The sequence below is a fragment of the Danio rerio genome, chromosome 21, assembly GCF_049306965.1.
Source record: "Danio rerio strain Tuebingen ecotype United States chromosome 21, GRCz12tu, whole genome shotgun sequence".
Taxonomy (NCBI): Eukaryota; Metazoa; Chordata; class Actinopteri; order Cypriniformes; family Danionidae; genus Danio; species Danio rerio.
In genome coordinates this window covers 12,783,272-12,810,000 of record NC_133196.1, presented here as the reverse complement: position 1 = coordinate 12,810,000, position 26,729 = coordinate 12,783,272, and the positions used below count along the sequence as shown (strand labels likewise).

Sequence of the window (26,729 nt, the reverse complement as noted above, 5' to 3'; positions counted from 1 at the left end):
TAGCTATATTTTTTCTCGATAATCTACAGACCAAACCATTATTATGCAATAACTTGCCTAATTACCCTAACCTGCCTAGTTAACCTAATTAACCTAGTTAAGCCTTTAAATGTCACTTTAAGCTGTATAGAAATGTCTTGAAAATATCTAGTAAAATATTATTTACTGTTATCATGGCAAAGATAAAATAAATCAGTTATTAGAGATGAGTTATTAAAACTATTATGTTTATAAATTTGTTGAAAAAATCTGCTCTCCGTTAAACAGAAATTGGGGGAAAAATAAACAAGCAGTCTAATAATTCAGGGGGGCTAATAATTCTGACTTCAACTGTATATATATATATATATATTTTTTTTTTTTTTTTTTTGTTTTATTAAAAGTAAAGTGTGCAGCAGATTTTTGCATACTTATCCAAATGTCACCCTTAGCAGGTGTGGATAGACCCTGGATGTCAGTTATCGCTATATCACTGCTAAAACTTCCAACTTTTTTTACTTATAATCAAAGAGTGAAAAAAGAATGGCAGAAGTATATGTGCTTAAGGGATAGTTCTCCTTAAAATGAAAATTTTGTCATTATTTACTCACCCTATACTTCTATACTTGAGTCTGTTTTTTCTTTTGAACACAAAAGAAGATCTTCTGAAGAATGTTGGAAATCGCTAATCATTAGTCGGATTTCCAATCTGCTGCACCCGCTTCGAACGATAACACTCTATTGAATGGGCATTATCAGTGGTTATCAGCTGATAGATATGGGCTAGCAGGGGCCTTCTTATAGGCTCAGATAGCTGTTATCATCAATCCACATGGTTAATCAGCTATGCTAATAGAGAAGACTCCAGATCCAGATCTTTTACATTACTGTGACGGTTGGGTTTAGGGTTGGGGTAGACGTTAATAAAATACAATTAAAAGGAAATTTAATAAAGAGCACCTACTTCTGCTACCCACAAATCAGGTAATCAGCTAGACCTTATTTACACACGACACTGCTTCACTGATCAAACAATAGTAACTCCACTACAAATATCTGATCATTTCCTTCTGTCTCTCAACATCCACATTACTCCTGAGCCGCCACACACTCCTACACTGGTTACCTTTCGCAGAAACCTACGATCTCTCTCACCCAATAGACTATCCACCATTGTTTCAGACTCTCTTCCTCCATCTCGCAAACTCACTGCACTTGATTCGAACAGTGCCACTAATACACTCTGCTCCACACTAGCATCATGTCTAGACCGATTATGTCCTCTTGCATCCAGGCCAGCCCGTGCCAGTCCTCCTGCACCCTGGCTCTCGGATGCTCTCCGTGAGCATCGCTCAAAACTTCGGGCTGCGGAGAGAATTTGGCGGAAAACTAAAAATCCTGCACATCTCTTAACATACCAAACTCTTCTGTCCTATTTCTCAGCTGAGGTTACTTCTGCAAAGCAGACGTATTACCGTCTGAAAATCAACAATGCCACTAATCCTCGCCTACTTTTTAAAACATTTTCCTCCCTCCTCTATCCTCCTCCTCCACCCGCATCCTCCACACTTACTACTGATGACTTTGCTACATTCTTCTGCACCAAAACTGCAAAAATCAGTGCTCAATTTGCTGCACCTACAACAAACAAGCAAGATACAACACCAACACCACACACACTCACCTCTTTTTCTCAGCTCTCTGAGTCTGAGGTGTCCAAACTTGTGCTATCTAGCCATGCAACCACCTGTCCACTCGATCCCATTCCCTCTCATCTCTTGCAAGCCATCTCTCCTGCAGTCATACCAACACTGACTCACATAATTAACACATCTCTTGACTCTGGTTTATTCCCCACTACATTTAAGCAGGCTAGGGTAACCCCACTGCTAAAGAAACCCAACCTGGACCATACGCTACTTGAAAACTACAGACCAGTATCCCTGCTTCCATTCATGGCCAAGATTCTGGAGAAAGTAGTGTTCAATCAAGTCCTGGACTTTCTTACTCAAAACAATCTCATGGACAACAAGCAATCCGGCTTTAAGAAAAGCCACTCAACTGAGACTGCCCTGCTCTCGGTCGTGGAGGATCTCAGACTGGCTAAAGCAGACTCTAAATCATCAGTCCTCATTTTGCTGGACTTGTCAGCTGCTTTTGACACTGTCAACCACCAGATCCTGCTATCTACGCTTGAGTCACTGGGCGTTGCGGGCACTGTTATACAATGGTTCAGATCTTACCTCTCTGACAGGTCATTCAGGGTGTCTTGGAGGGGAGAGGTGTCCAACCTACAGCATCTAAACACTGGGGTACCTCAAGGCTCTGTTCTTGGGCCACTTCTCTTCTCCATCTACACATCATCTCTAGGACCAGTCATCCAGAGACATGGATTCTCCTACCACTGCTATGCTGATGATACCCAGCTATACCTCTCTTTTCATCCTGATGATCCCTCGGTTCCAGCTCGTATCTCAGCCTGCCTGTTGGATATTTCACACTGGATGAAAGATCATCATCTTCAGCTGAACCTCGCAAAAACGGAAATGCTTGTAGTTTCTGCCAACCCGACTCTACACCATAACTTTTCAATCCAGATGGATGGGGCAACCATTACTGCATCCAAAATGGTGAAAAGCCTTGGAGTAACGATTGATGACCAACTAAACTTCTCTGACCACATTTCTAGAACTGCTCGATCGTGCAGATTTGCACTCTATAACATCAGAAAGATCCGACCCTTCTTATCTGAACATGCAGCTCAACTCCTTGTTCAAGCTCTTGTTCTCTCCAAACTGGATTACTGCAACTCTCTACTAGCTGGGCTTCCAGCTAACTCTATCAAGCCTCTTCAACTGCTCCAGAATGCAGCAGCACGAGTTGTCTTCAATGAACCTAAACGAGCACATGTCACTCCGCTGCTAGTCCGTTTGCACTGGCTGCCAGTTGCTGCTCGCATCAAATTCAAAGCTCTGATGTTTGCCTACAAAGTGACTTCTGGCCTTGCTCCTTATCTGCTCTCACTTCTGCAGATCTATGTGCCCTCCAGAAACTTGCGTTCTGTGAATGAACGTCGCCTCGTGGTTCCATCCCAAAGAGGGAAAAAATCACTTTCGCGAACGCTCACGCTCAATCTGCCCAGTTGGTGGAATGAACTCCCTAACTGCATCAGAACAGCAGAGTCACTCGCTATTTTCAAGAAACGACTAAAAACTCAACTATTTAGTCTCCACTTCACTTCCTAATCTGCAATTGCCTATTTGAATATCACACTAACTGTACAAAAAAAAAAAAAAAAAAAAAAAACTACTAACACTTCCCTTCTTAGACTTTACAGACCTGAAACTTGCCTTTAGTACTTATTCATTGTTGCTCTTAGTTGTGTAAATTGCTTCCTTGTCCTCATTTGTAAGTCGCTTTGGATAAAAGCGTCTGCTAAATGACTAAATGTAAATGTAAATGTAATAAATAATGTATTTAATGCTTATTAACTTACGACCGCAGATGTATGATGACAGCCCTCTTAGCCAACCAGTAGGTGCAGAAGCCCTCTACTAGCCCATATCTATCAGCTGATAATGCTCATTCAATCGAGTGATAACATTCGAATCAGCTTTAGAAGTTAAATAAAATCCCAAATGTGAATCAGGGGTGTTCCCATCAAGTTGTTAGAGTAGATGACTGGAGTATTGGTAACCTAGTAACCAACAGTAGACAAGGCAAGCTTAATAGAGTAATGTGACTGTAATGTTTAACATTGCATTTCCACATCCCATTCCATTATTCGCATGAACCCTTTTTATTCCAAAGTCTCATCAAGCAAGAATACAAACTTGATTGCTTTTCAAGCAAGAGTACAAAAGTTATTTTTATTCCAAATTTGGCATTTCCATAACTCGTTTCTCACATGATACTGCAAAATCTGCATTAACACAGGAGGATGGAAACCCAGCTAGTGACTTCCATGAGATTTCTTTCATACTATGGATGTCAATGGTGACTTTTTCCAACATTCTTCAAAATATCTTATTTTGTGTTCAACAGAAGAAGAAAAAAAAAATCCCATAAAGGTTTGGAACCACTTGAGAGTAAATGTTCAATTTTCATCATCATACAAGTTTGCATGACTGTGAGCATGAGTAAAACATTTCTGGCTTCAGTTCACATAATAGCCTTTTGTTTATTTGTTCTGCTGCTCGTTATCATTTGGATTGGACAGTCTGAGAGTCATCTAAGCTTCAAAACAGCCAAGCCCAGGACCGCCTTTGTCTTTGCAGAAACAGCAGGTCTTGTACACAAAAAGCTCTTTGTGATTCTGATTTTCTTATGATTCCTTTTCTGCCCTAAAAATGTCGGGCTAGACAAAAAAAAAATCCTAGAAACACCAAATATGCCACAGTGATCCTAAATCTCCCGTCTTACTCTGGTATTCACACACACCCTCATCGGACCCTAAAATAGAATTTTTCCTCATATCTCCTCAGGTTACAATGAAACATATTTTTTACTATTATTCTAAGTCTAGCTGAACAAAACATATATCTTTGGATTTTTTTGTCATGAATGAAATAATTTTTTGTGCTGTTTTAAAACCGACTTTTTTAAAAACTCCTCCTAGACTATTTTTTTTTCAATCAAGAAACGGAAACTGGTTTAATCTTTATGTGGGCTGATATGTAATGTAATGGGTTTTTGAGAATGACCTTCCATGTGTGTAATACAGCTCTAAGTGAAGAGAAATATCTATAACTAAGTACTAAATATAACTAAGGCTTAAATCTGAAAGTGCACAGTGTTTAAAACTATTAATTCATTTATAAAAAAGTCGACTCATAATGCGTCAAATAAATCATCTTGATAATGAGTCTTTAGCCGTTTCGGCGTGACGTCAATACAAAACTTAAGCCCCGCTCAATTGTTGCCCAAGCAAAACCCGGGAAAATTGAAACCTGCGGCCCCGCCCACAACCACAGTATCAAAGAAAAAGCGGAAGACAAGCACTGTAGCAGATGCCGGTTGAATGAAGTCATGCTGTGCATAGCTGGATATTATTGGAAGTGTGAGGGGAAAGTTAGTGTTCCTTTCTCTACCCAAAGATGAAACTGTGAAGAGTCAGTGGTTGAGGTTTATTTTTGCAAAAATACCTCGGCATTATAGCCCAGCCTTGTGCTGTTTGAGTGCTTCTGGAATCTCCTTGTTTTCTCTAGCTTGCAAATTATGTATTTAATTGTGTTTTGTTACTTGTAACTACTTGTACTGTATCTGGTTAACTCTTTATATAAAGCCTCGTTGACAACGAGACATGTGCTGCTTTGTTTACGGATTTAAATGCGTTTGTGAGCTTGCGTTCCCCTGCCGTTTGTCGTTGCTATGGCCACCGTCTGCTGTTCCACATGCGGCTGTCAAGGTTCAAAATAGTTCAGCTTTTGCCACTGTGTGGATTAATACTGAATGTGTGTCACTGTTTTACCTAAGAAAAGAGCAATATGCTGGTATGTTAGCATACCTGCTAACATCTGTACCTGAAAATCCGGGAGACCGGGGGGGTTAGGTTTGGGGGTGAGATGTCTGAATAACACTGTTGAGAACCGGGTACTGTTTACTGTGGTGTTAGCAGGACCAGTGCATCCATAGAGGCGACCTAGGTGGCTTTATGGACAAGGGTGATGAAATTACGGGAGTTTTCCGGGATAAATAACAAAATGGGTGGGTGGCTGGAGATAGGTCTGAAATACAGAATACTCCTAGGAAAAACAGGAGTGTTGGCAGGTATGCTCACACATACTCTCCGCACTCTGTTGATAAGCTGTGCTGGGTATTTCACTCTGTCTCGTGCTGAAAGCTGTCAACCAATCGCAACAGGCTGTCATCGGTCCAATCAGCGCAGATTAGCTTCGCGCTAAGGAGGGGTTTGGGAACAAATGAATCGCTGAACGAATCATATGGGAGTTGTTGGGATAATTAGGTAAAAATAAATGCATTTTATAAGACAATGAAAGTGTTTTTTGACCTTGCATGCATATTAGACTGTTGTTGGAGACCGTTAAAACCAAAATATGACCCTTTTTAATGCATAATAGGGGCTCTTTAAATTGTCATCTAAACTAAGTCAAGATTTGTCTGTTTTATTGACATTTTTTTGTAGATTTTTAATGTCAGTGTGATTTCTTTTTAACATCAGTTGCTCAAACGGGTTGTGCTTGGACTCCCATGATCACTGTTTGCAGCTATATTTGTGATATTTAGATATATAAGATATGAAATTAAGAATAAAACAAAATCCAAATACAACCTCACCTATATTTAGCATTTGCTTTATTGTTGGCTTTGCACATGTTGTATGATAAAACAACTGCACTGTTTATTTTTGCATAATAATCTTTTTGCATAATGATTTTCTTTTTGTATTAAATATCAACAAAATATCAGCTTGTGTTAAAAAAATATTGGCATCTGCCTTTTTTTTTTAGCAACCCATAGTGTTGGAAGCAGAGTTCATGTTCAGAAGTCGAGAGTGTCGTGCTGGTATCGCAGTCGAGGGCTGTTCTCACTGTAGAATTGACTGAACCAGCGTCTGTGTTTCTGGATGGCGGAGTCCTCCTTCACAAGCATCGGTTTGGAGATGTACGTCTTGTTGTTCCAGATCATAACATCTCGTTCAAACTGTAAAAATCAAAACCATCAGGTAATATTATCATAATTTCTACTGTAACTAAATAAAACTAGTATATACTAGTATTGTAAATAAATAAAATAAGTTACAATTATTTTTTAAAGTTCAGATGTAAAAACCTTGCAAAAAAGTGCTGCCTGGAATTTCCATCATTTTTTTCAGCGTCCTATTTTTATTTTAAGTTCTTTCACTTTAAAGACAATGCAAAATTCGATATTTTAGATATGCACATCTCAGTCTGATTTACCTGGATGCACTCAGCCCGAAGGATGAACTTGGGTACGAGCGGAGGGATGCTGCTCTGGTAGAAGATGGTGTGTGAAACGCACTGCAGTAACGGCTCCACTGGGGTAACACAGTGCATGATCACACCCCGACCCAGAAAACTGTGCTCAAAGAGCAGGAAAACCACACCTGGACCCACCTGCACACATTATGTATATCATTCACATGCATTTTTTATTTGTAACAGAATATTAGAACAGTATATTATTTTTACTAATATTGTATATTAGTAACCCCTTAATTGCCGCCCTCACTTTTTAAACAACATAGACATTATAATGACATGTTTAACTTAATGTCAATTTTCAATGCTTTGGTACACAGATTTAAGCTTGGTCTCAATTTAAAGAAGACAAATGTCGGATTGTAGCTGAAAAACGTTTAAAATGTTAATAAAACAAAAGATATGCACTGTCGTATTTATGAAAATAATAAAACAGTAAATGTTTTATTTTATTACATAAATTTTGTATTTTACAAAGTGAAGTTTCATGAACTAATTTCAAGAGGAGCACGTTATATGATTGAGCACTGCTGGCCACTCATCTGTAATCAGTAATAATCCATCAGAGTGATCCTAGCTTACTATAAATGGATAATTCTTTCCTTACTGCTCTATCTTCGTTTTGGAAGAATCCCCCCTTCCACCCCCTCTCCTCCTTTTCCTCCCTTTTCTAAAGGGGAAGCTATCGAGGTCTACCTGATCTCGGATCCCCTGATATGCTTATTGACCAGGCAGGAGCCCTGGGCTCAAATATCTCCGAGCTCAGGGTTCTCTCCCGGGACAGCATGCCAAACCTGCTATAAATGCTAAGCATATCTAAGTGGGAACACTTGAAACAGCTTTGACCTAAAACAGAAAATTGAAGCTAAATATCTGAACTAATTAAATTGAAATAAATAAATTAAAATGAATAAATTAAATTTGAAACTAATATCTCAAGAAATTTGCTTTCAGTAATATTTTGTTTGGCTGCAGAACCAGACATAATTACCAGATGACCTCCAGTTTCCATTGGTGGCCATACAAGGGCGCTCCCTATGTTTTGAGGAATATGAACCATATTCATACTTTAACAAAACTTACATAAAATTCTAAAGTAGTATGGGATGTTCTGTGGTGTTTGATTTGAATTTAGCCTCTAAAATAAATCAGAAATGATCTAAACAATTTTTACATGTGAATTGCTGTAGCAAAGTAATGCATTACGACTCTGAGTATCCTTGTTGCAAATTAATAAATAAAAAGTTAAAAGATTTAAAAGATTGAATTAAAATTCAAATAATTGCAATTTTCTGCATGATTTAATTGATTCCTATTAATTTCTACATATGCAAAAATAGTTGTAATATTTATTATGTAATATTTTCATAATATTGGACTTTTAATGTTGTATTAAGTACCTTTAGCTTATATATAATAATAATAATATATAATAATAATTTAGCTTGTATTTATAATATATATATATATATATATATATATATATATATATATATATATATATATATATATATATATATATATATATATATATATACACACACACACACACACACACACACACACACACACACAGTTAATACAGCATAATATTTTAATAATGTCATATTTTATTAAATTTATATTTAATGTAATATTTTGAAATTATAATATTCACCATAATAAATAATAATGTAATAATACCTGGACATAGCTATATTTAAAAAAATGTTAAATCATTTAAATCATAACAGGCAGAATCTTCAGCACTTTCCAAGCTCAAGCATTCAGACACTTCTTAACTTGAAGTGAAGATCCACCACAGCCTTGAATTACAACTGTTGTTCACACATACCATCAGGATTGTTCTCCGTTACGATGGTAACAAGACCTTTCCTTTCAGACAACACACAAAAAGAAATGTTGCACAACTGACCATGAAGGAAAATTATGGCACTGAAACTATGGCTGCTGCACAGACATGATCAAAAGTTACTGTGCTGAACGATTCTGTAAGTCAACATTATTTAATGTACTAAATTTAAAACAGGAATAATGTAAGATTAAAAACATATCATTAAAATAACACATTTAAAATATTTTAAATAATATTGTTTTTAATAATGCAATATTATTATATTTATTATTAATATTATTAATATATTTACTATTGTAACAATCACATTAGCTTAATGTAACAATACCATTAGTATTTTATATTTATTGCATCTATTATTAATGTAATATAATATATATTATGAAAAAAAAAACATCCGTGAAATTACCTAAAAGCTCAATAATTTTTGCAGTACTAGCTCTGAATTTAAGCAATAATATGTGAACAAAAAGCAAAAAAAAAAAAACAATAATTGTAACCTCATTATACTATCCAACAAAGCCATCTCATTTGTAAATAGCATCACACACACATAGAGTATATTCATCGACATAAAAGCATGCCCTGTATGCACTCGTCTGCCTTCTTCAGATACAGTGAACATCCCTCAGAACACAAGAGATCAACACAGTGTTGTCTGCTAGATCAACCATGACTTTCTTTCCCTTCTGTTAATCAGAGCACGTCTCCAGGCGCTTTCGCAGTCTGCACAGCTCACTCCTGCCCTCTAGTGGGACGCTCTGCATATTACCTGTCGGGCCAAGACATCCAGATCCAGAAGAGGCCAGTGGCGGCCAAAAACAGTGAGCGCGTGTTTCACCAACATCTGGGAGCAATGTTTGTTTGGCTCCGGCTCCGGCTTCCACTCCACCTGCAAAAGACAAACAAATCAAGACAAGGTTAGTGTTTGGGTGAATTATTCCATTAAGATTGAATGAATGGATTACAATTATCATTTTACAAACAGATGCCCTTCCAGCTGCAACCCAGTACTTGGAAACAACCAAACACACTCATTCACACACACACACACACAAACACACACACACACACACACACACACACACACACACACACACACACACACACACACACACACACACACACACACACACACACTAAAGCCAATTTAGTTTATCCAATTCATCTTTAGCGCAGGTCTTTGGACTGTGGGGGAAACCGGAGCACCCAGAGGAAACCCACACCAACATGGGGAGAACGTGCAAACCACACAGAAATGTGTACTGGCCCAGTCAGAACTCGAACCAGCGACCTTCTTGCTGTGAGGCAACAGTGCTAACCATTGAGCTACCATGCCGCCCCATAATGGATTATATTTGTATTTAATTTTTCAAGTCTTAAAAGTAAGCCTTATAAACTTAAATAATAAAAATATTTAAATAAATAATAATAATAAAAAGTTATTTGAATATATAAATGAAATAAGCACACAAAATAATATAAAATAATGACAAAACCAACATTACAAAATTATTTAACTAAAACTAATGTGATATAAAAAATGTTTTTACAAAATTATTATTATCAGTCAAATCATACCGTTTTGGATGGAAACAAGGGTGAGTTTTTGGTTTTTATGGTGAATTATCCTATCAAGATTGATTGGATATGATCGTGAATTGATCTAGCTCTTTGAAATGCTCCTGATTTGTTTACTTAATTGACATATAGACGTCAGCCAGGGCAGCGCGGTGGCACAATGGGTAGCACAATCGCCTCACAGCAAGAAGGTCACTGTTTCGAGCCCCGGCTGGGTCAGTTGGCATTTCTTTGAGTTTGCATGTTCTCCCCGTGTTTGTGTGGGTTTCCTCCGGATGCTCTGGTTTACCACACAAACGCCCAAAAACATGCGGTACAGGTGAGTTGGGTAAGCTAAAATTGTCCGTAGTGTGTGTGTGAATGAGTATGTATAGATGTTTCCCAGTACTGGGTTGCGGCTTGAAGGGCATTTGCTGTGAAAACATTTGCTGGATAAGTTGTTCATTCTAAGTTAAGGTTCATTCTGCTGTGGCGACCCCAGATGTATAAAGGGACTAAGCCGAAAAGAAAATGTATGAATGAATAAAGAGGTCAGCCAATAATGGCGTGGGTAATTTGAATATTCATGTTTTTACATAAACAGGCAAGAAACTACAGGTGATTAGGGTTAAAAATAGAACTATAGATAATATCACCATAATTTCATAGTTAATTTATTACAATAAGATTTAAGAACATTTGTATCGTAGGTTTTATATAGTTCACCGTCTACATATATAAATAAGCTATTGCTTTGTTAAACACACACTTATTTGTATACATTTCTAGCACCAAAATCTGAACAATGGATGAAGTCAGGTTCACAATTTCTGTTTAATTTTTGGGACAAAATACACTCAAATATTTTTACAGAGAGGATTTTAGGAATCTCTTTAATTAGGAAAATACTGTGAACTGCTGAAAAAAATAGAATAATAATATATCAGAATAAAATGTATGTAATCAGGCACATCTTCTTAATCATATTCCTCAGTAAAAGCCTTGAATACATATATTAGAATTCATATATAGTGCATGTCATTGGACTTGTGTGGGAAACCAGAGCACAAAACCACACTGAAATGCCAACTGTCCCAGCCGAGGCTCGAACCAGCGACCTTCTTGCTGTGAGGCGATCATGCTACCCACTGCACCACCGTGACTTCCTCTACAGATATTACTAAAAACGTAATGTTTGTTGTACCATATGTAAGTGCTGCTGAAAATGCTACAAAAGTGACGTTATATGGCTCATTTAATTAAGTATGTCCTGAACACACAGAGTTATATAAGGAAGTGGCATGTTTTTAATAATAGAACAGAACATACACAAGATATTGCTATATGTTTATGGTTTTATGATGTATTATCTGATTTAATTCTATCATGTATCCTAGTTGTAATAACTGTTGACCCAGGTTATTATTGTTAATTAAAACGAAGCCCATTTCTATTAAATGAAAAATAAAAATATGTATCATTCAATAAAATGAATTTCATTAAGCCTTAAAATAAATCCTGATAAACCACAATAATAACAAATTATAATAATATAAAATAATAATATAAAGTATAAACATTCATTTTCCTTTCGGCTTAGTTCCTTTATTAATCTGGGGTTTCCACAGATGAATGAACCGCCAACTTATCCAGCACATATTTTACGCAGTGGATGCCCTTCCAGCTGCAACCCATCTCTAGGAAACGTCCATACACACTCATACACTACAGATAATTTAGCTTACCCAATTCAACTGTACCGCATGTCTTTGGACTTGTGGGGGAAACTGGAGCACCCAGAGGAAACCCAAGCCAACGCGAGGAGAACATGCAAACTCCACAGAAACACCAACTGACCCAGCCGAGTCTCGAACCAGCGACCCTCTTGCTGTGAGATGACAGCACTACCTACTGCGCCACCCCCCAAAGTATAATAATATAAACAAAATATTTATGTGAAAAATTACAAAACCAACATTACAATATGAAAGTTGCTAAAACTAATGTGAAAATTCAAAAGTTAAATTATATGAAAAATGTTTTTAACCAAATTATTATTACAGATTTTAACAAAATTATACAATAACTTTAAAACAATAGTGCTAAATACAGCAAAAAAGAAAGTAAAAATGAAACAACAAAAAAATGTTAATGCTAAAACAACACTGAAATAAATAAATAAATAAATAATTTCCCAGAGATGGGTTGCGGCTGGAAGGGCATCCGCTGCGTAAAAACTTGCTGGATAAGTTGGCAGTTCATTCCGCTGTGGTGACCCCGGATTAATAAAGGGACTAAGCCGACAAGAAAATGAATGAATGAATAAATGAATAAATAAATAAATAAAAAATAAAATAAAATCTTAATGCTAAAATAACCCTGCTCCATTTGTCTTAAGGATGTGTGCGTGTGTGTGTGAGGAATCAAACCTTCCAGTCGTGCCGTATAAACTCCCAAGTCTTGCTGTTTGTGTAGCGCAGATCGACTCCACTGACGATACCTGGAGTGTGCAGATGAGCCAAGTGTGCAATATCTGCAGCGTTTTCTGGAATCTCCTGAGGAAAGACGAAGCCAAAAGTGTGAATTAAAAATGAACATGATTTTCACTGAGAAAAAAACGTGGCCACCTATAGCCACCATAAAATGTTTCAATTTAGTTAATAAAATTATACAAAGTAATAATTTTAGCTAAATAGCAAAAATAGCTAAATTTTATAAAAATTTCAAATATTTGCTCAAATTAATGTAAATGGACTTTTTATTCAATATATTACCAATACATAGTATATGAATAATACTAAATTCAGGGCTCCCACTCTTCTTGAAAGTACTTGAATTTAAGACTTCAAGAATTCAAGGCCTAGAAAGTACTTAAAAACAAACACAGGTCGCTGAAAATGCTTGAATTTGATGAAGTTTATGGTGTTATTTATACATTTTTACTGTGCTGCTTTCAAAATCAGAACATACTGTAATTTAATAATCTTACATTTAAATCTTATACAAGAACTTTGACAAATAATGAGCATTTTATCAATATTTCAGTTCTGTTAATATTTGAATATTAACAGTATTTAATACAAATAATTCTATTTTATTCCTTTGAACATCAAAATAGTTTACATTTGAGAAAATGAAACATTTAAAACCTCATCATTACTATGACCTTTGAATGTAAAAATAGTTGTTTAAGTAATATATAAGCGAAATGTATACATTACATTTCAAAGTACTCAAAGACGTTCATGTGGCTATACAGTATATGCTGGGGTGTGAATTACAAAGATTGATACATGATTATTAGTGATTTAATAAGTCCTTGAAAATCTTGAATTTGGTGTTCATTAAATAGGGCTGCACAATATTGGGAAAATCTGACATTGCAATATTTTGTTTTGCTGTGATATACTTTGCAATATGAATAAAATTTCACCAGACTATTTGAAAAGTTCTATTTGGAAAGACTTTATTCATTTAGATTGACTGGGATGGTCAAGTCTATGCAAAGTTTAATAAACTATAAGCAAAAATAAATAAATAAACAGTGCTTTATGGCTTTCCAGTAAGTCTAACAGTACAGAACTTGAGACCGAAATTTTAGATCTTGAATCTGTAGTTAAGTACAGTAATTAAGTACAGAAATTAAACAATCAATTGTAAAATAACATGGTCATCGCTGAATAAATTGTAAAAAATAAAATAAAATAATAAAATGTAATAATATCTTTATCTTTTAATCTTTAAGAAATAATTTAATCCTGCAATATGACTTTTGAAGATACACACATTGCGATATCCATACTCAGATGATATATTTTTCAGGCCTGTCATAAAACATTGGGCTCCGTGTAAAATAATACTGCTACAATAACTAACTGTACTTTATACTTCATACAGTATTGCTTATTCAAATGAGGCATGGTTTCATTAAATATGCACTAATTTGCAACTGTCTTTGCAGTTTGCAATTATTCTATTTCTTGCATTTCTAGCACAAATCTGAACATGAATTAAAATTTCTTTTCTTTTTTTTTTTTTTGCATAAAAGGTTTCCAAAAGACTACTCTCTTATTATTGCTCATTAATTCAGAACATACTGCAAACAGCTAGATAAACTATTTTGAAATGAAATGTTACCAGGCATGTGACAATAACTAGTTACAAGGTTTACCACAATTTGAAAGAGTCAAGGTTTTAAAACCGCAAAAACTTTGTTATATCGTTCCTAAGGTAAACGAAAGTTTTTTTGAAAGTTTCTTATGCTTTGTTAAGAAATTGGTGTTTCTGAAACTAATGAAGATAGCAGATGTCATTTATCAATTTTAATTATTTAGCCTGACATGTTTACTGTTCCAAAATAATATAAATGTTTCCTAAAATAAAATACATTCTGTTAAACTGGGAAAAAAGTTTTAGTTTTTTACCCAAACATTTACAAAGAATATGTTTTACAGCAGTAATCACAAAACAGTGAAACCGTGATATTTATATCCAAGGTTACCATATCGTCAAGAAACCTATATCGGCCCATGCCTAGTTGTTACGGTATCTGCAAATAGTAAAGTGTATTTTGAATGTGTTCTTTACATTAGACAAGATGACATGTCTGCCTCACCTCAATGTGTGCGTTAATGAAGTGTTCAGTGCGACCGCGGTACACCCATTCCCCGCGGGTGATCTGGCTCTGTTCTGGCACCCTCCAGCTAGGCTCCAGCCCGTCACAGTGAAACCACACCAGAACCAGCCCGTTGATCTCACAGCTGGGCCAACAGCGCACCTTTGCAAACTCTGGCACTAAAAACACATCAGGTGTGTTAAGTTGAGTTCAACAGAAACTAAAATACAATCTCAGTTTTGCTTATGTTTTTTTTTTCATTGTATGTGCTTAAGTTGATACTATCTATACATTTTAAAATATAGTTGTTTTTTGTGTGTTTTTTAACTGGAATTTGCCATGAAATTTATAAATATAAATAACAGGCATCATAAAAATAAATAAATGTAAAAATCTCAGTTTTGCTTACCTTTATCTGCATAGGGAATCTTGACACATCTCCCATCGACCCCACGAAACTGCCACCCATGGAAAGGGCATTCAATGCAGCCGCCTACTACACGACCTCCCACTGCCAGGTTGGCACCTAGGTGAGGACAGTAGGCATCCACTACATAGGCTTTGCCATCCTGCCCACGGAACACTGCCACCTGCTGCCCTGGAGGAAAATACAAATACAGTAATTATATTTTCTTTTTATTTACCCGTTGTCTTTTAAGTGCTCTTATAATGCTTTTGAACATCACCTCACATTGTCACAGACCTTAAAAACACATGCAGATGATAATCTTTCACTCGATCATGGTTAAATTCTGCAGTGACTCCACAAGTCTCATGTGTTTTGAACTGTGGTTTCTGGTCAACTATAATACCAACTCAACATGGCATATCTTGCGATGTGGCTATTGTGGATGCACACATTGCAATATTCATGCTGAAATGATATATTGTGCAGCCCTGCTTTCTATGATCAACAATGATGATAACATCATTAAAGAGTAGTATGCCTTATTTTCACATGCCAATGTTGACATTTATGTCTATATAAGATCACCATTTAACTGAACTCTCTGAAGACCTAAGAACTCTGTGTGCTGTAGCCCCCCTGTTAATTTTTTTCCCAAAGTTCTGTTTAACAGAGAGCAGATTTTTTTCAACACATTTCTAATCATAATAGTTTTAATAACTCATTTCTAATAACTGATTTGCTTTATCTTTGGCATGATGACAAGCAATATTTTATTAGATATTTTTCAAGACACTTCTATACAGCTTAAAGTGACATTTAAAGGCTTAACTAAGTTCATTAGGATAACTAGGCAGGTTAGGGTAATTAGGCAAGTTATTGTATAACGATGGGTTGTTCTGTAGACTATCGATAAAAAAAATAGCTTAAAGGGGCTAACAATTTTGACCTTAAAATGTTTTTTAAAAAAATTAAAAACTGCTTTTATTCTAACCGAAACAAAACAAATAAGACTTTCTCCAGAAGAAAAAAATATTATCAGACATACTGTGAAAATTTCCTTGCTCTGTTAAACATAATTTTGTAAATATTTAAAAAAATAAAAAATAAAAAATTCAAAGGGGGGGCTAATAATTCTGACTTCAACTGTATATATTCATTCATTTTCTTTTCATCTTAGTGCCTTTACTAATCTGGGCTCGCCATATATATTAATTTAAGCAAAAAAGAAAACTAATTATAAAAAAACAATTCTAAAAAAATAAGCTTTATAATGTGCAAATCTTCAGTAGAAAACAAACAAAAAAAGCTGTGAAGCAACCAACTTGTCTGCCGGGGTATTTCTATTTTTTCTTTAAGCACCATCTAATGTCAGGGAGTGATTTTGCATGTTCACTTGGCTCATCGCTAGTGAAAATCACTTTGGCATACATGTCAAAAAACACCTTAACCCTGATGTGCACAAGGCTTTAAAGCAGGGGTGCCCAAACCTTTTCGTATAAAGGGCCAAAAACCAAATATCCGTGGGCTGAAGGCAAATATACCGAACTATATTTTATTAAAGTTGCCATGGGTAATTTCCTAATTTATTTCATAATATTTCAAACTAAATAGAAAAACAATTTTAAATATTACTAACTAATGCAGTATAACTGTTTAAATTGTAACTTAATGCAATAAAAACAATCACATTTGTAGCACAGTGGAGCTCAACGCTGAATACACTAGTCAAGCAGAATCTGCCTTTGAGTCTTTGCATTGTCGGGTGACTATATGTACATGTAAAAATATCATATTAATTTATGCCATTTTATTGAAACATTTCATTTCAGTTAGCTTTTAACAAGAAAACAAACAAGCAAACGGTTACATTAAATTTGAATTGACAATGTCGAAACATCCCCATCATTCTCTGTCTCATCTCAAATGGGATGGTGGGCCAAATCAAAGGTTACCATGGACCAACTTTAGCCCACAGGCCCTAGTTTGGGCATCACTGCTTTAGAAAGACTGGATTCTTGCACTGTTACTGTAACTATTTCAGACACTTAGAAAAGAGATGATTCTGCAAAATACTGTATACTATGACTACATTTTTTTATTGGATAGCTGTAAACCAATTGTAGGAGATCTCAACAACAAAACTGAAGCTTTAAAATAGCATAAGAGGAGCATTTTAAGTTTTTAAAGTTTCCTTTAAGTTTGAAAAACTCAACATTACCTCCAAATTAACTGGATAACTGTAAAAGACTATTATTCTCAATGATGTATCTTTCAGAAAAGGCCCAACCTGCTTCTTATGCCCAGACATGGGGTGTGGTTTCCTGTTCCCATATACCTTTTAAAAAATATAATCCAATTAAATTGCTGTAAACTAATTTAGTACTATATGAATTGCATGAAATAAGATATAGAATAAAATAATAAGCTTTGAGCATTTGTGGAAATAGTAAGCTATGAGTGTGTAAAACGGTCCTAGATTTTTGTAATCAAGTCTCCTGTATCATGAGCTGCACAGTGAAGTTAACCATTAATTAAAACCAAACAGTAAATTGTGTCAGTTAATGATTGGCCATATTGCTTGCCATTTTTATATAACCAGGATTAGGTGCAGCAATGCTATAAAGTCCTGATTTGCACACTCATTCGATCTCCTTGTGGCTACAGGAACAGAAATCTCTTTTTCTGTTATGCTGACCAGAGGGGTTTAACCTGCCTGCAATGCGGAGCGACTGAAAAACTACCACACACAGACTATAGGGTTGCAATATATATATATGTATATATATATATATATATATATATATATATATATATATATATATATATATATATATATATATATATATATATATATATATATTTTATCAGCATGGATATATCAATGTGTACATCCGCAGTAGTCACATCGTAAGATCTGCAATGTTGAATCTGAATTATAGTCAACCAGGAGCTACAGAAGACGTGAGATTTGTAAAGTCACTGTTAAGTTTAACCATAATAGAGTTAACGTTTATCATTTGCATGTGTTTTTAAGGCCTGTGACTGAGCATTTCAAGAGAGTTTAAAACATTTGGGCACAAAACATTATCATGTTTAGAGGTGTAACAAAGGGTAAATGTATTTCATTATTTATACAGAATTGATATGTTTTATGCAAAAACAAATGTATACTGTATGTGTTTTAAGGCCCATGAGTGAACAATTCAAGAGAGTTTAAAACATTTGGGCAGAAAAAAGTATGATGTTTGGAGGTGTAAAAAAGATTAAATGTATTTAATTATTTATATGGAATTCATAGGATTCATGCAAAAAAACATTTTTTTTTTTGTCGTTTCAGTCCAAATATCCACATCTCAAACCAAAAACAGAATTATTTTACTTAGCCCATTGGCAGATCGAAAATTATTAATTTTGACTTATAAATTCATTCATTTTTATTTTGGCTTAGTCCCTTAATTAATCTGGGGTCACCACAGCGGAATGAACCGCCAACTTATCCAGCATATGTTTTATGCAGCGGATGACCTTCCAGCTGCAACCCATCACTGGGAAACATCCATACTCATTCACACACATACACTACGAACAATTTGGCTTACCCAATTCACCTATACCACATGTCTTTGAACTTGTGTGCAACATGCACACTCCACACAGAAATGCCAACTGACCCAGCTGAGGCTCGAGCCAGCGACCGTTCTGAAGCGATCGTTCTACCCACTGTGCCACACACACCATTTTGACTTGTTTCTTTTGATAAAAGGTGATAAAACAATAATTTTTAGATATTTGGACTAGAAACAAGAAAAAGCAAAGTTATATGTTTCTAAAAAAATTTATAAAACTAAGTATATATATATATATATATATATATATTTTTTTTTTTTTCTTTTTTTTTTTTTTTAGTTTTTATAGATTTTTTAGGAACATATAACCAGTGGGAACAAGACATACAAATAATAATAATAATAATAATAATAATAATAATAATAATAATAATAATAATAATAATAATAATATTGATAAGAAATACTTGTATTTATATTTAAATATATGATTCTCTTAATGATGCATAGCCTCTAATATTATGTAATTGTAAATTATAGATAATAATTATTGTCATTATGGAGAAAGTCAGCCATTTACTCTCTATTACTTTCTTTTCGAAGATCTATTTTTATAATCAAAGTGCATGTCATTTTTTCCATTTCCTCAACTACTGTTATCATTTTAAACCATTCGTCTTTAGTTAGTGGATATTCTGTATACCAAATCCAGGTTATAGCTTTTTTACTTGTTATCAATAATATTTTAAATAGATACCTATCTTCTTTTTCAAGTTTAATAGGAATATCTCCAAGATGAAGTACATCAAATGATCTAGGAATACGAAGATCAAAAATATCATTGATATCATATCAAAATATTTATCGCAAAAAAATAAAACATTGCAATATCAGATTCTTCAAATATCGTGCAGCTCTAACTCTGACATTAGCAAAAATAGGTGTGATACTGTAATACTGTATGGTAGTTGCTATTAAGTATAAACAACAAGAAAAAAAGGCAAAATGAAGAGCTCATATACAGTACATTTCAAATGACATTATTATGTAGAGAGAAAGATAGAGAGTGTTTGAGGCTGAGCTGAGATCAGCTATCATATCTGTTATCTGACACGATCCCTAGGAGACATCTCTAGCCGATAGCCCATTTAACTAAGGGTTTTATGAAATCCGCATCAATACTCTTTAGTGCTAACAGCATGCAATTAAATGTTGTGGCCTTTGAGATCACTAAAGGAAAGCCAATTTACCCGTCTCTCTGCAGAGATGCTGCATTTTAGTCTGCGGCTTTGTGAAGAAGTCCACTGTAGCATACTTCAGAAAAGAGTACTTATTATAATGGGAACAATCTGCTGGCCAAGAACATACTTGAGTGTGAGCTGTGCAGTTAATGTTTCCAAATGCTCAATTGCAAGATATTTACAGTTGAATTTAAATGTATTCAGTGTTTCCCCTACCATAATATAAGGGGGGCGCCCCACCCTCCCAACGGCTGTACCCGCCCCCCTTGAAGTCACATTAATTGTCTTATCCATATAGCGCCAGATCACAACTTTTTTGTTAAACAAGCTTAATAGCTGTATGTAATATTTTATTTACACAACAGCATGTCATTTCTGTTTTGCGCTCGCGTCACTGAAGCTAAAATATATACAGATGCAGACATCCCAAGTTTCTCAAAGTTCCTGGAGTCTCCAGCAAATGCATAGAGACTCCGGAATGCTCACAAAGAATGTTTATCTCCTGGAAATCACGCGTCTCCCGCCCAGACATCAAATACGTCCTGTATCCCTCCCCGCTCTTCAGACTTGTCGCACACATCCTATGCTGTGATGCAAGTGGGGCTATCTCCTCTATCTAGTGTCTAGTTCTGACCTCTCTCGGAAGCTCTGCGAGTTTTCTGCAAAATCAAACCGGCTCCGAGATCCCCCAATATGAATTAAAATACCCGGAAATCATGGCGACGAGAGTGAATGAGCAAGTGAACAGATCGTGAGAGGCACAGTGATGGTCTAAACATTACATTTGATAGGTTACATGAATAGAGCAGTAAATATATCGCAAGTGCAAATATCCCCCCTCTCTCTCTCATTGAGATATCTGCCGTCAATAGTTGGAGACGAGCAAAATATTGGAATGGTCCTGCATGTATTTAGGCCTTTTTACATGTAACTGTTTTTGACAATATTACAAATTCACTAGAAGCTGGCTGGAATTATTAGATAAAACTTTTTTAACATGAATATTTAATAATATAACTTCTTGTAGTACACTTATTGCTATAAGTAGTAGTTTATAGGCCTATTTTCTTTTAGTAAAGAAGCATTAGATTTATAAATGTGCATTTTAACTCATTTTCATCTTTAATCATTTGCAATGTTTTCCAAATCGCATTGTTATACAGTTTTTTGACCACACTTGGTTATTATTGCTCATTTATTAATTTGCTTGAAATTAGAACTGAATTTAGTAATAGTTTTAAAATAAAATAAAACAAATCTTTGCGCTTAACAAACAAAATTAAATATGTAGGCTAATGATGTCTTCAGTGGAGAGCATACAACATCGTTGTATTATTTATAAAAGTAATGGAGTAAAGTACAGAGCAAAAGTAAAATAAAGAGAAAGTAAAGAGGCCGAATGAAGGAGGCTCATTCTTTATCCTCGCACTGCAGATGGTCTGTTTAACTGTTTTATTCGCTCGTGAAGCGTTCAGTTTTTCCACTTACAAAGTCCGCCATGTAAAAAGCAAATGTGCCATGGTGTGACGCAACTTACTCTTTTAGGTGATGTGAGATGAGACTGGTGATTGGTTTAATGCAAGTTATGCTCAAAACACACCCATAACTCATTAAGAGAACAAGCACAACCCTGTTAAACCATGCACCAGGGCACAGTGTATTTTCCTATCCTTATAATAGCAAAAGTGGATTCAGAAATGCGCTTTAGACTTTGCGCTTAGATCGTAAAAATAGAAAAATAGAAAATATGTATTTGAGACCTAAAGTGCGCTTCAAGTGCATATTTAAAATTCTATTTATTTTAAATAAACTTAAAAGAAAAACACTGGCCAGAGTGCCCTGTGGTAAAGTTAAAATAAGCTTTAGTTAACTGAACTATGGCCAAAATTGAAGTCTTTTGTATAATTTATATCTCAAAACCTGCTATCTGTAAGATTTCTGACAGTGACACTCACCAAGTTTTTAGGCAAAGTCATCAGGGGCAGAAAAAAGGGCATTGCAGGTTAAGCAGTCTCCAGGTTTCAAAAGCACAACAGTGTTTCTTTGTATGTCTAAGACAAAACTACAAAGGTGTTTTGTTTGAGTTTTCACTGAAAAGCAAAAAGGTCTTTGCAACATGATAGGACATTCCACAGCAACCAGCTAAGCGACAGACAACAACAAAAAGTCAAGCTAAAAACAAAAGACAATGACAGGCCTGCACATACACAGGAGTTTACCCTGGTCATTACCTGTGAGGATACAGGCTGTCAGAGTGATGCACAATAGCAGTGATAGAGAATATTTGTCAGAGATGCTTTTTCTGCAACCCTGTCTGAAATGATTGAGGGGCTACTGTGCATTTTATTTACCCAGAATCACAAGCATTGCTTAAAAGTGCCTTAATAATTTTAATGAGTTTGCATTACAAATTAATCCAAGATATTAATGCATGCCGAGTACACAATTAACTGAAGAATCAAACAAATGAGTTATGCCAGTTCTACCAACATCCAACTTAATGTCTTTTATTTGTCAAATTTTAGCAAGTATATTATTAAAGGCGAATAATAAAGGTATAAATTATGCTATAATACATACTTTATAATGAGATTTTAAATAAATGCAGTAGCCTATTCTATTATAAAAGTGGGTAAAATTATGCGTAGGATATTTTAATTGTATGTTGTTTTGCATGCTTTTATCGACATATTAGTTTACTGTCATGTAAATTACAGTTTAGTATATGTAACATATATTATTTCAAACAACTAGACTGTTAAATCTACTAAATATGTCAGTAAAAGTCACAGTTAAATTTTCAACATCACAAGTTGTTGGACCAGAGAATCAAGGGGATCAGTTAATTGATATTTTTTAATTTTAATTACATTATTAAGGTCATATTTTTGCATGTTTAAGGGGCATAACTTAGGTCCTCTGCTGGTCACCTTTCAAAGGGATAGCTCACGCAAAAAAAAAATTGATTTACTCACCCTTTACTCATCCTCAGGTTATTCCAAACCTTTTTGATTTATTTTTTCCTGTTGTACCCAAAATAAGATATTTTGAAAAAGGTTGGAAACTGGTAGCCATTAACATCCATAGTTGAAAAAATGAATACTACTGGATTTGCGAGATTGTTCACTTTATCTTTTTCTAGGTTTAACAAAAGAAAGAAACTCAAAACAAGTTTGAAACATGTGGAAGATCATTAAATGATGACTGAATTTGCATTTTTTTGGGAGGTGAACGATCCCTGTAAACTTAAGTAGACCTGCAGAGTAAACAGAATGTTAATATTGTCTGATTATGGGATCATTAAAAAAGGTAACACTTTAGTTTAGATCACAATTCATGCTATTAACCACTGATTTATTACCTGCCTATATTAAGATAATAACTGTTCTTCGGTAGTAATAAAGCATGATCTTATTCTGCATCCTTTACCTAAAACCTAAACCCAACCACTACCTTATTAACTATTATATTAACTATTATATTATTACTATTAACTGATAATTAGTAGTTCATTTAGCAAGAAGTGTTAGTTAATGGTTTGTTAATATTGTGAGTTGTGACCTAAACGAAAGTGTTACCCTGTCTCCAAAGTAAGAATTTACATTTATACAAATTAAGTAAAAATAATCAAATGTGGAGCCTAATTAAACTGAATAAGAAACCTTAGAGATATTAGCCCCTTGGAGATACTAGCTCCTAGCAACCATGTTTAGCTGCAAGAACAAAAAGAAGAAATAAAGAATAATGAAATATTGCAAATTTAGATGATCTTTCTCAGTGTAATAATAATACACAGACATGTGACATATACCACAAAACTGCTGCATTATTGATTTCAAGCCGGAATGACAGAATGCAAATCACAGCTTCTGTTCTTGAAGTGACCTGAAAACCCATCCAGCTACAAAACTGTCAATGAAGAGCTATTTTAGTCTCAGATCTGAGTCTGCGCTGAGCACTCTAATGAAGACACATGGCTGAAAATGTGCACAGTCTCATTTAAACAAACACTCTGGATGTCTGTTCTTTATTATTCATGTTTTACAGTTAAGTGTTTAAGCCAAGGGAGGCACTCTTGCTTTCAAAAGATTTATATAGGTAGGGATACAAGGATGTGTTCACAAAGAAACCAAGTTTCTTGTGCTTCAACTTTTGAGACGCTTTCTGTCATTTTGTGCTGCGCAGGGACGCGTTCTTCTTGACGCATGCGTACGTAGGCCAACATTTACGCGTCCCGTGATGTTTAATGATGTCCTATCTCAAAATTATATCGATTAATATAGTTTATATAGTTAGTTTAAACAGCTATTTTACATAAAGCTAAAACCATTTGATCGATAAGTGACAGCATAAAGCGACAGCATAATATTTTTGCATTGACGGTGCTTTTTACTGCACCTGCGCAGTTTTATTTACATTTTGACGGGGTTTCTACTTACCCAGTACTGTAACACTCTTTATATTGATTAATATATTTAATATAATTAGCTTAAACATCTGTTTTTACAGGAGTTACAACTATTTGATCAATAAGCGACACCATAATGCTCATACTACAGCAAATGCAGAAATAAAACAAATATTTTTGCATTGACGGTGATTACCTCACCTGCGTAGTTTTATTTACAATTCTTGACGTTTTCTTACACTTACCCAGTACTGTCACACTCTTCACATCTCCTCTCTCCAGCATGTGAGAGTCTAAAACCCGGTACCAGCCGTTTGGATACACTGGAGGTAATTCTCCGGTCTTCCGTCGCCGCCGCACTTCGTTGGCAGCCTGGGCACGGGAGCGCCCATCCTCCGCGATGTATCCCACTTCATCCACCCCGCGGAGCAGCTCCAGAGGGGCGAATAACAGTCTGTACAGCCATCCCATCGCCAGGAGGAAAACCCCAGCGAAGATGCAGGCTGCTGCACGCGTGGGGGCTCCTGCCAGTCCGGTTCTCCTCCATAATTCTGGGTACCCTCCTCCAAAGAGCGTATCTGAAGGATCCCGGACGAGCATGACGAAAGTGGCGGAGAGACCGATCGCTGCCACCGCGAGCGTCTTGAACATCAGCGATGCCCGTGTATTCTCCATGACACCTGCGATGGCATATACGCTATGACGGTCAGTGCTCTCGACAATCCCGCCTTTGCATTCTGGTTTCTATGCAGACAGAAAGCGGCCGTGTTTGTTTATGCATGCTTTTTTCTTAGGGTCAGACACACAGCAAGTCCGGAAAACGTTCAAGAGCGCTGGATACGTGACGCAGCGCATGATTGACATCCACGAGGCCACGCCCACATGCAGGTGAGATTGTTCACTGTACTGTATTGCTCTGTACTTTGCATTTTATGAGCAAAGTGAAATGATGAATTTTAATTTGCATATTAGTTTCAAAAGCAATTCAATAACCTCCAATTATCATAAGGAGTCTGAAATGTCATTTTAATAGGAGATAATTCTTATAATAATATTTTTTTAAAACATGAATTTCCCATAAACATAATCAAACAGTGGAGTATTTTCAGAAATGTAGAATTTATTAACAATGTATAAATAACCAAACTTTAAGCCAAAGATTTCCTCTTTTTTTTCTTTGTAAATCTACTTTAAATTCATTCAATCATTCATTTTCTTCACGGCTTAGTCCCTTTACTAATCAGGGGTCATCACAGCGGAATGAACCACCAACTTATCCAGCATATGTTTAACAGCTGCAACCCATCACTAGGAAACACCCATACACTCTTATTCACACACATACACTACGGATAATTTTAGCTTACCCAATTCACCTAGCACTTGTCTTTAGACTTGTGGGGGAAACTGGAGCACCCGGAGGAAACCCTTGCAAACATGGGGAGAACATGCAAACTCCACACAGAAATGCCACCTGACCCAGCCGAGGCTTGAACCAGCGACCTTCTTGCTGTGAGGCGACAGAGCTACCCACTGCGCCACCGCGCCACCTCCACTTTAAGTTATTCACTGAAATCCTGTGAAATGTAAGTGACCATTTAATATTTTATTTCCAGATAACAGAAATAAAATTTTAAACATGGGTGACATGATCAACTGACATAATGGATATATTTATGTTATAAAAACATGCTTAATCTGACCTGGATTTATTAAAATAGAAATAATGTAATCGAACACAAAGTATAAAAAACTTCAAATTGTGTTATTTTGGGGCGGCACTGTGACTCTTAAATACAATCTTGTAATATGTCATCATCAAATTGTTGTTCTAGATGTGCATGCTATAAACTACTGTTACACCGAATGATATTTTAGGTGTTTTCTCAAAATCAGTGGTTCCCAAAGTGGGGATAGCGGGAAAATGTGAGGAGGGGGTCATTTTGTAATTTCCAAAAATCAAATAAATTTGATTAAACTATTAGAATTGCCATATTTTATCCATAACCTTCTGAAGATAAAAACAATATTTGCTTGTTACATAAAAAAAAAAAAAAATAATATATATATATATATATATATATATATATATATATATATATATATATATATATATATATATATATATATATAT

At 35.4% G+C, this 26,729-nt stretch overlaps 2 protein-coding genes and 2 long non-coding RNA genes across 6 annotated transcripts in view; 2 read left to right on the top strand and 2 right to left on the bottom strand.

The window, feature by feature from the left end:
• The window catches only part of LOC103909427 (uncharacterized), a 42,347-nt gene extending 34,162 nt beyond the window's left edge, over window positions 1–8,185 (top strand). For all 3 annotated transcript variants that reach the window (XR_012397184.1, XR_659320.3, XR_012397182.1), the window contains 2 exons: window positions 6,450–6,664; window positions 6,875–8,185. This is a non-coding gene — a long non-coding RNA (uncharacterized lncRNA). The remainder of the gene's footprint in view (window positions 1–6,449; window positions 6,665–6,874) is intronic.
• Window positions 1–26,729, bottom strand: part of gtf3c5 (general transcription factor IIIC, polypeptide 5) — a 678,526-nt gene that overhangs the window by 605,087 nt on the left and 46,710 nt on the right. The window lies entirely within an intron of this gene.
• Window positions 6,278–25,373, bottom strand: zgc:92275. The gene is made up of 7 exons (NM_001002612.1): window positions 24,841–25,373; window positions 15,381–15,569; window positions 14,972–15,150; window positions 12,786–12,911; window positions 9,569–9,688; window positions 6,900–7,076; window positions 6,278–6,642 (listed from the first exon to the last, which is right to left on the bottom strand). Exons 1-7 carry the CDS (start codon window positions 25,268–25,270, stop codon window positions 6,481–6,483), a joined length of 1,383 nt encoding a protein of 460 aa, NP_001002612.1. The 5' UTR covers window positions 25,271–25,373; the 3' UTR covers window positions 6,278–6,480.
• On the top strand, window positions 24,871–26,638 carry LOC141379993 (uncharacterized). The gene is made up of 3 exons (XR_012397186.1): window positions 24,871–25,300; window positions 25,390–25,483; window positions 25,989–26,638. It is a non-coding gene; the product is annotated as an uncharacterized lncRNA (long non-coding RNA).

Coding starts and splice junctions, on each gene's coding strand:
- zgc:92275 (NM_001002612.1), bottom strand. CDS start 25,270: ATGGAGAATACACGGGCATCGCTGATGTTCAAGACGCTCGCGGTGGCA. Junction 15,570..24,840: donor GAAGAGTGTGACAGTACTGG/GTAAGTGTAAGA, acceptor ATTTTCCTCCAG/GGCAGCAGGTGGCAGTGTTC. Junction 12,912..14,971: donor TCATTAACGCACACATTGAG/GTGAGGCAGACA, acceptor GTCTTTCCTCAG/GAGATTCCAGAAAACGCTGC.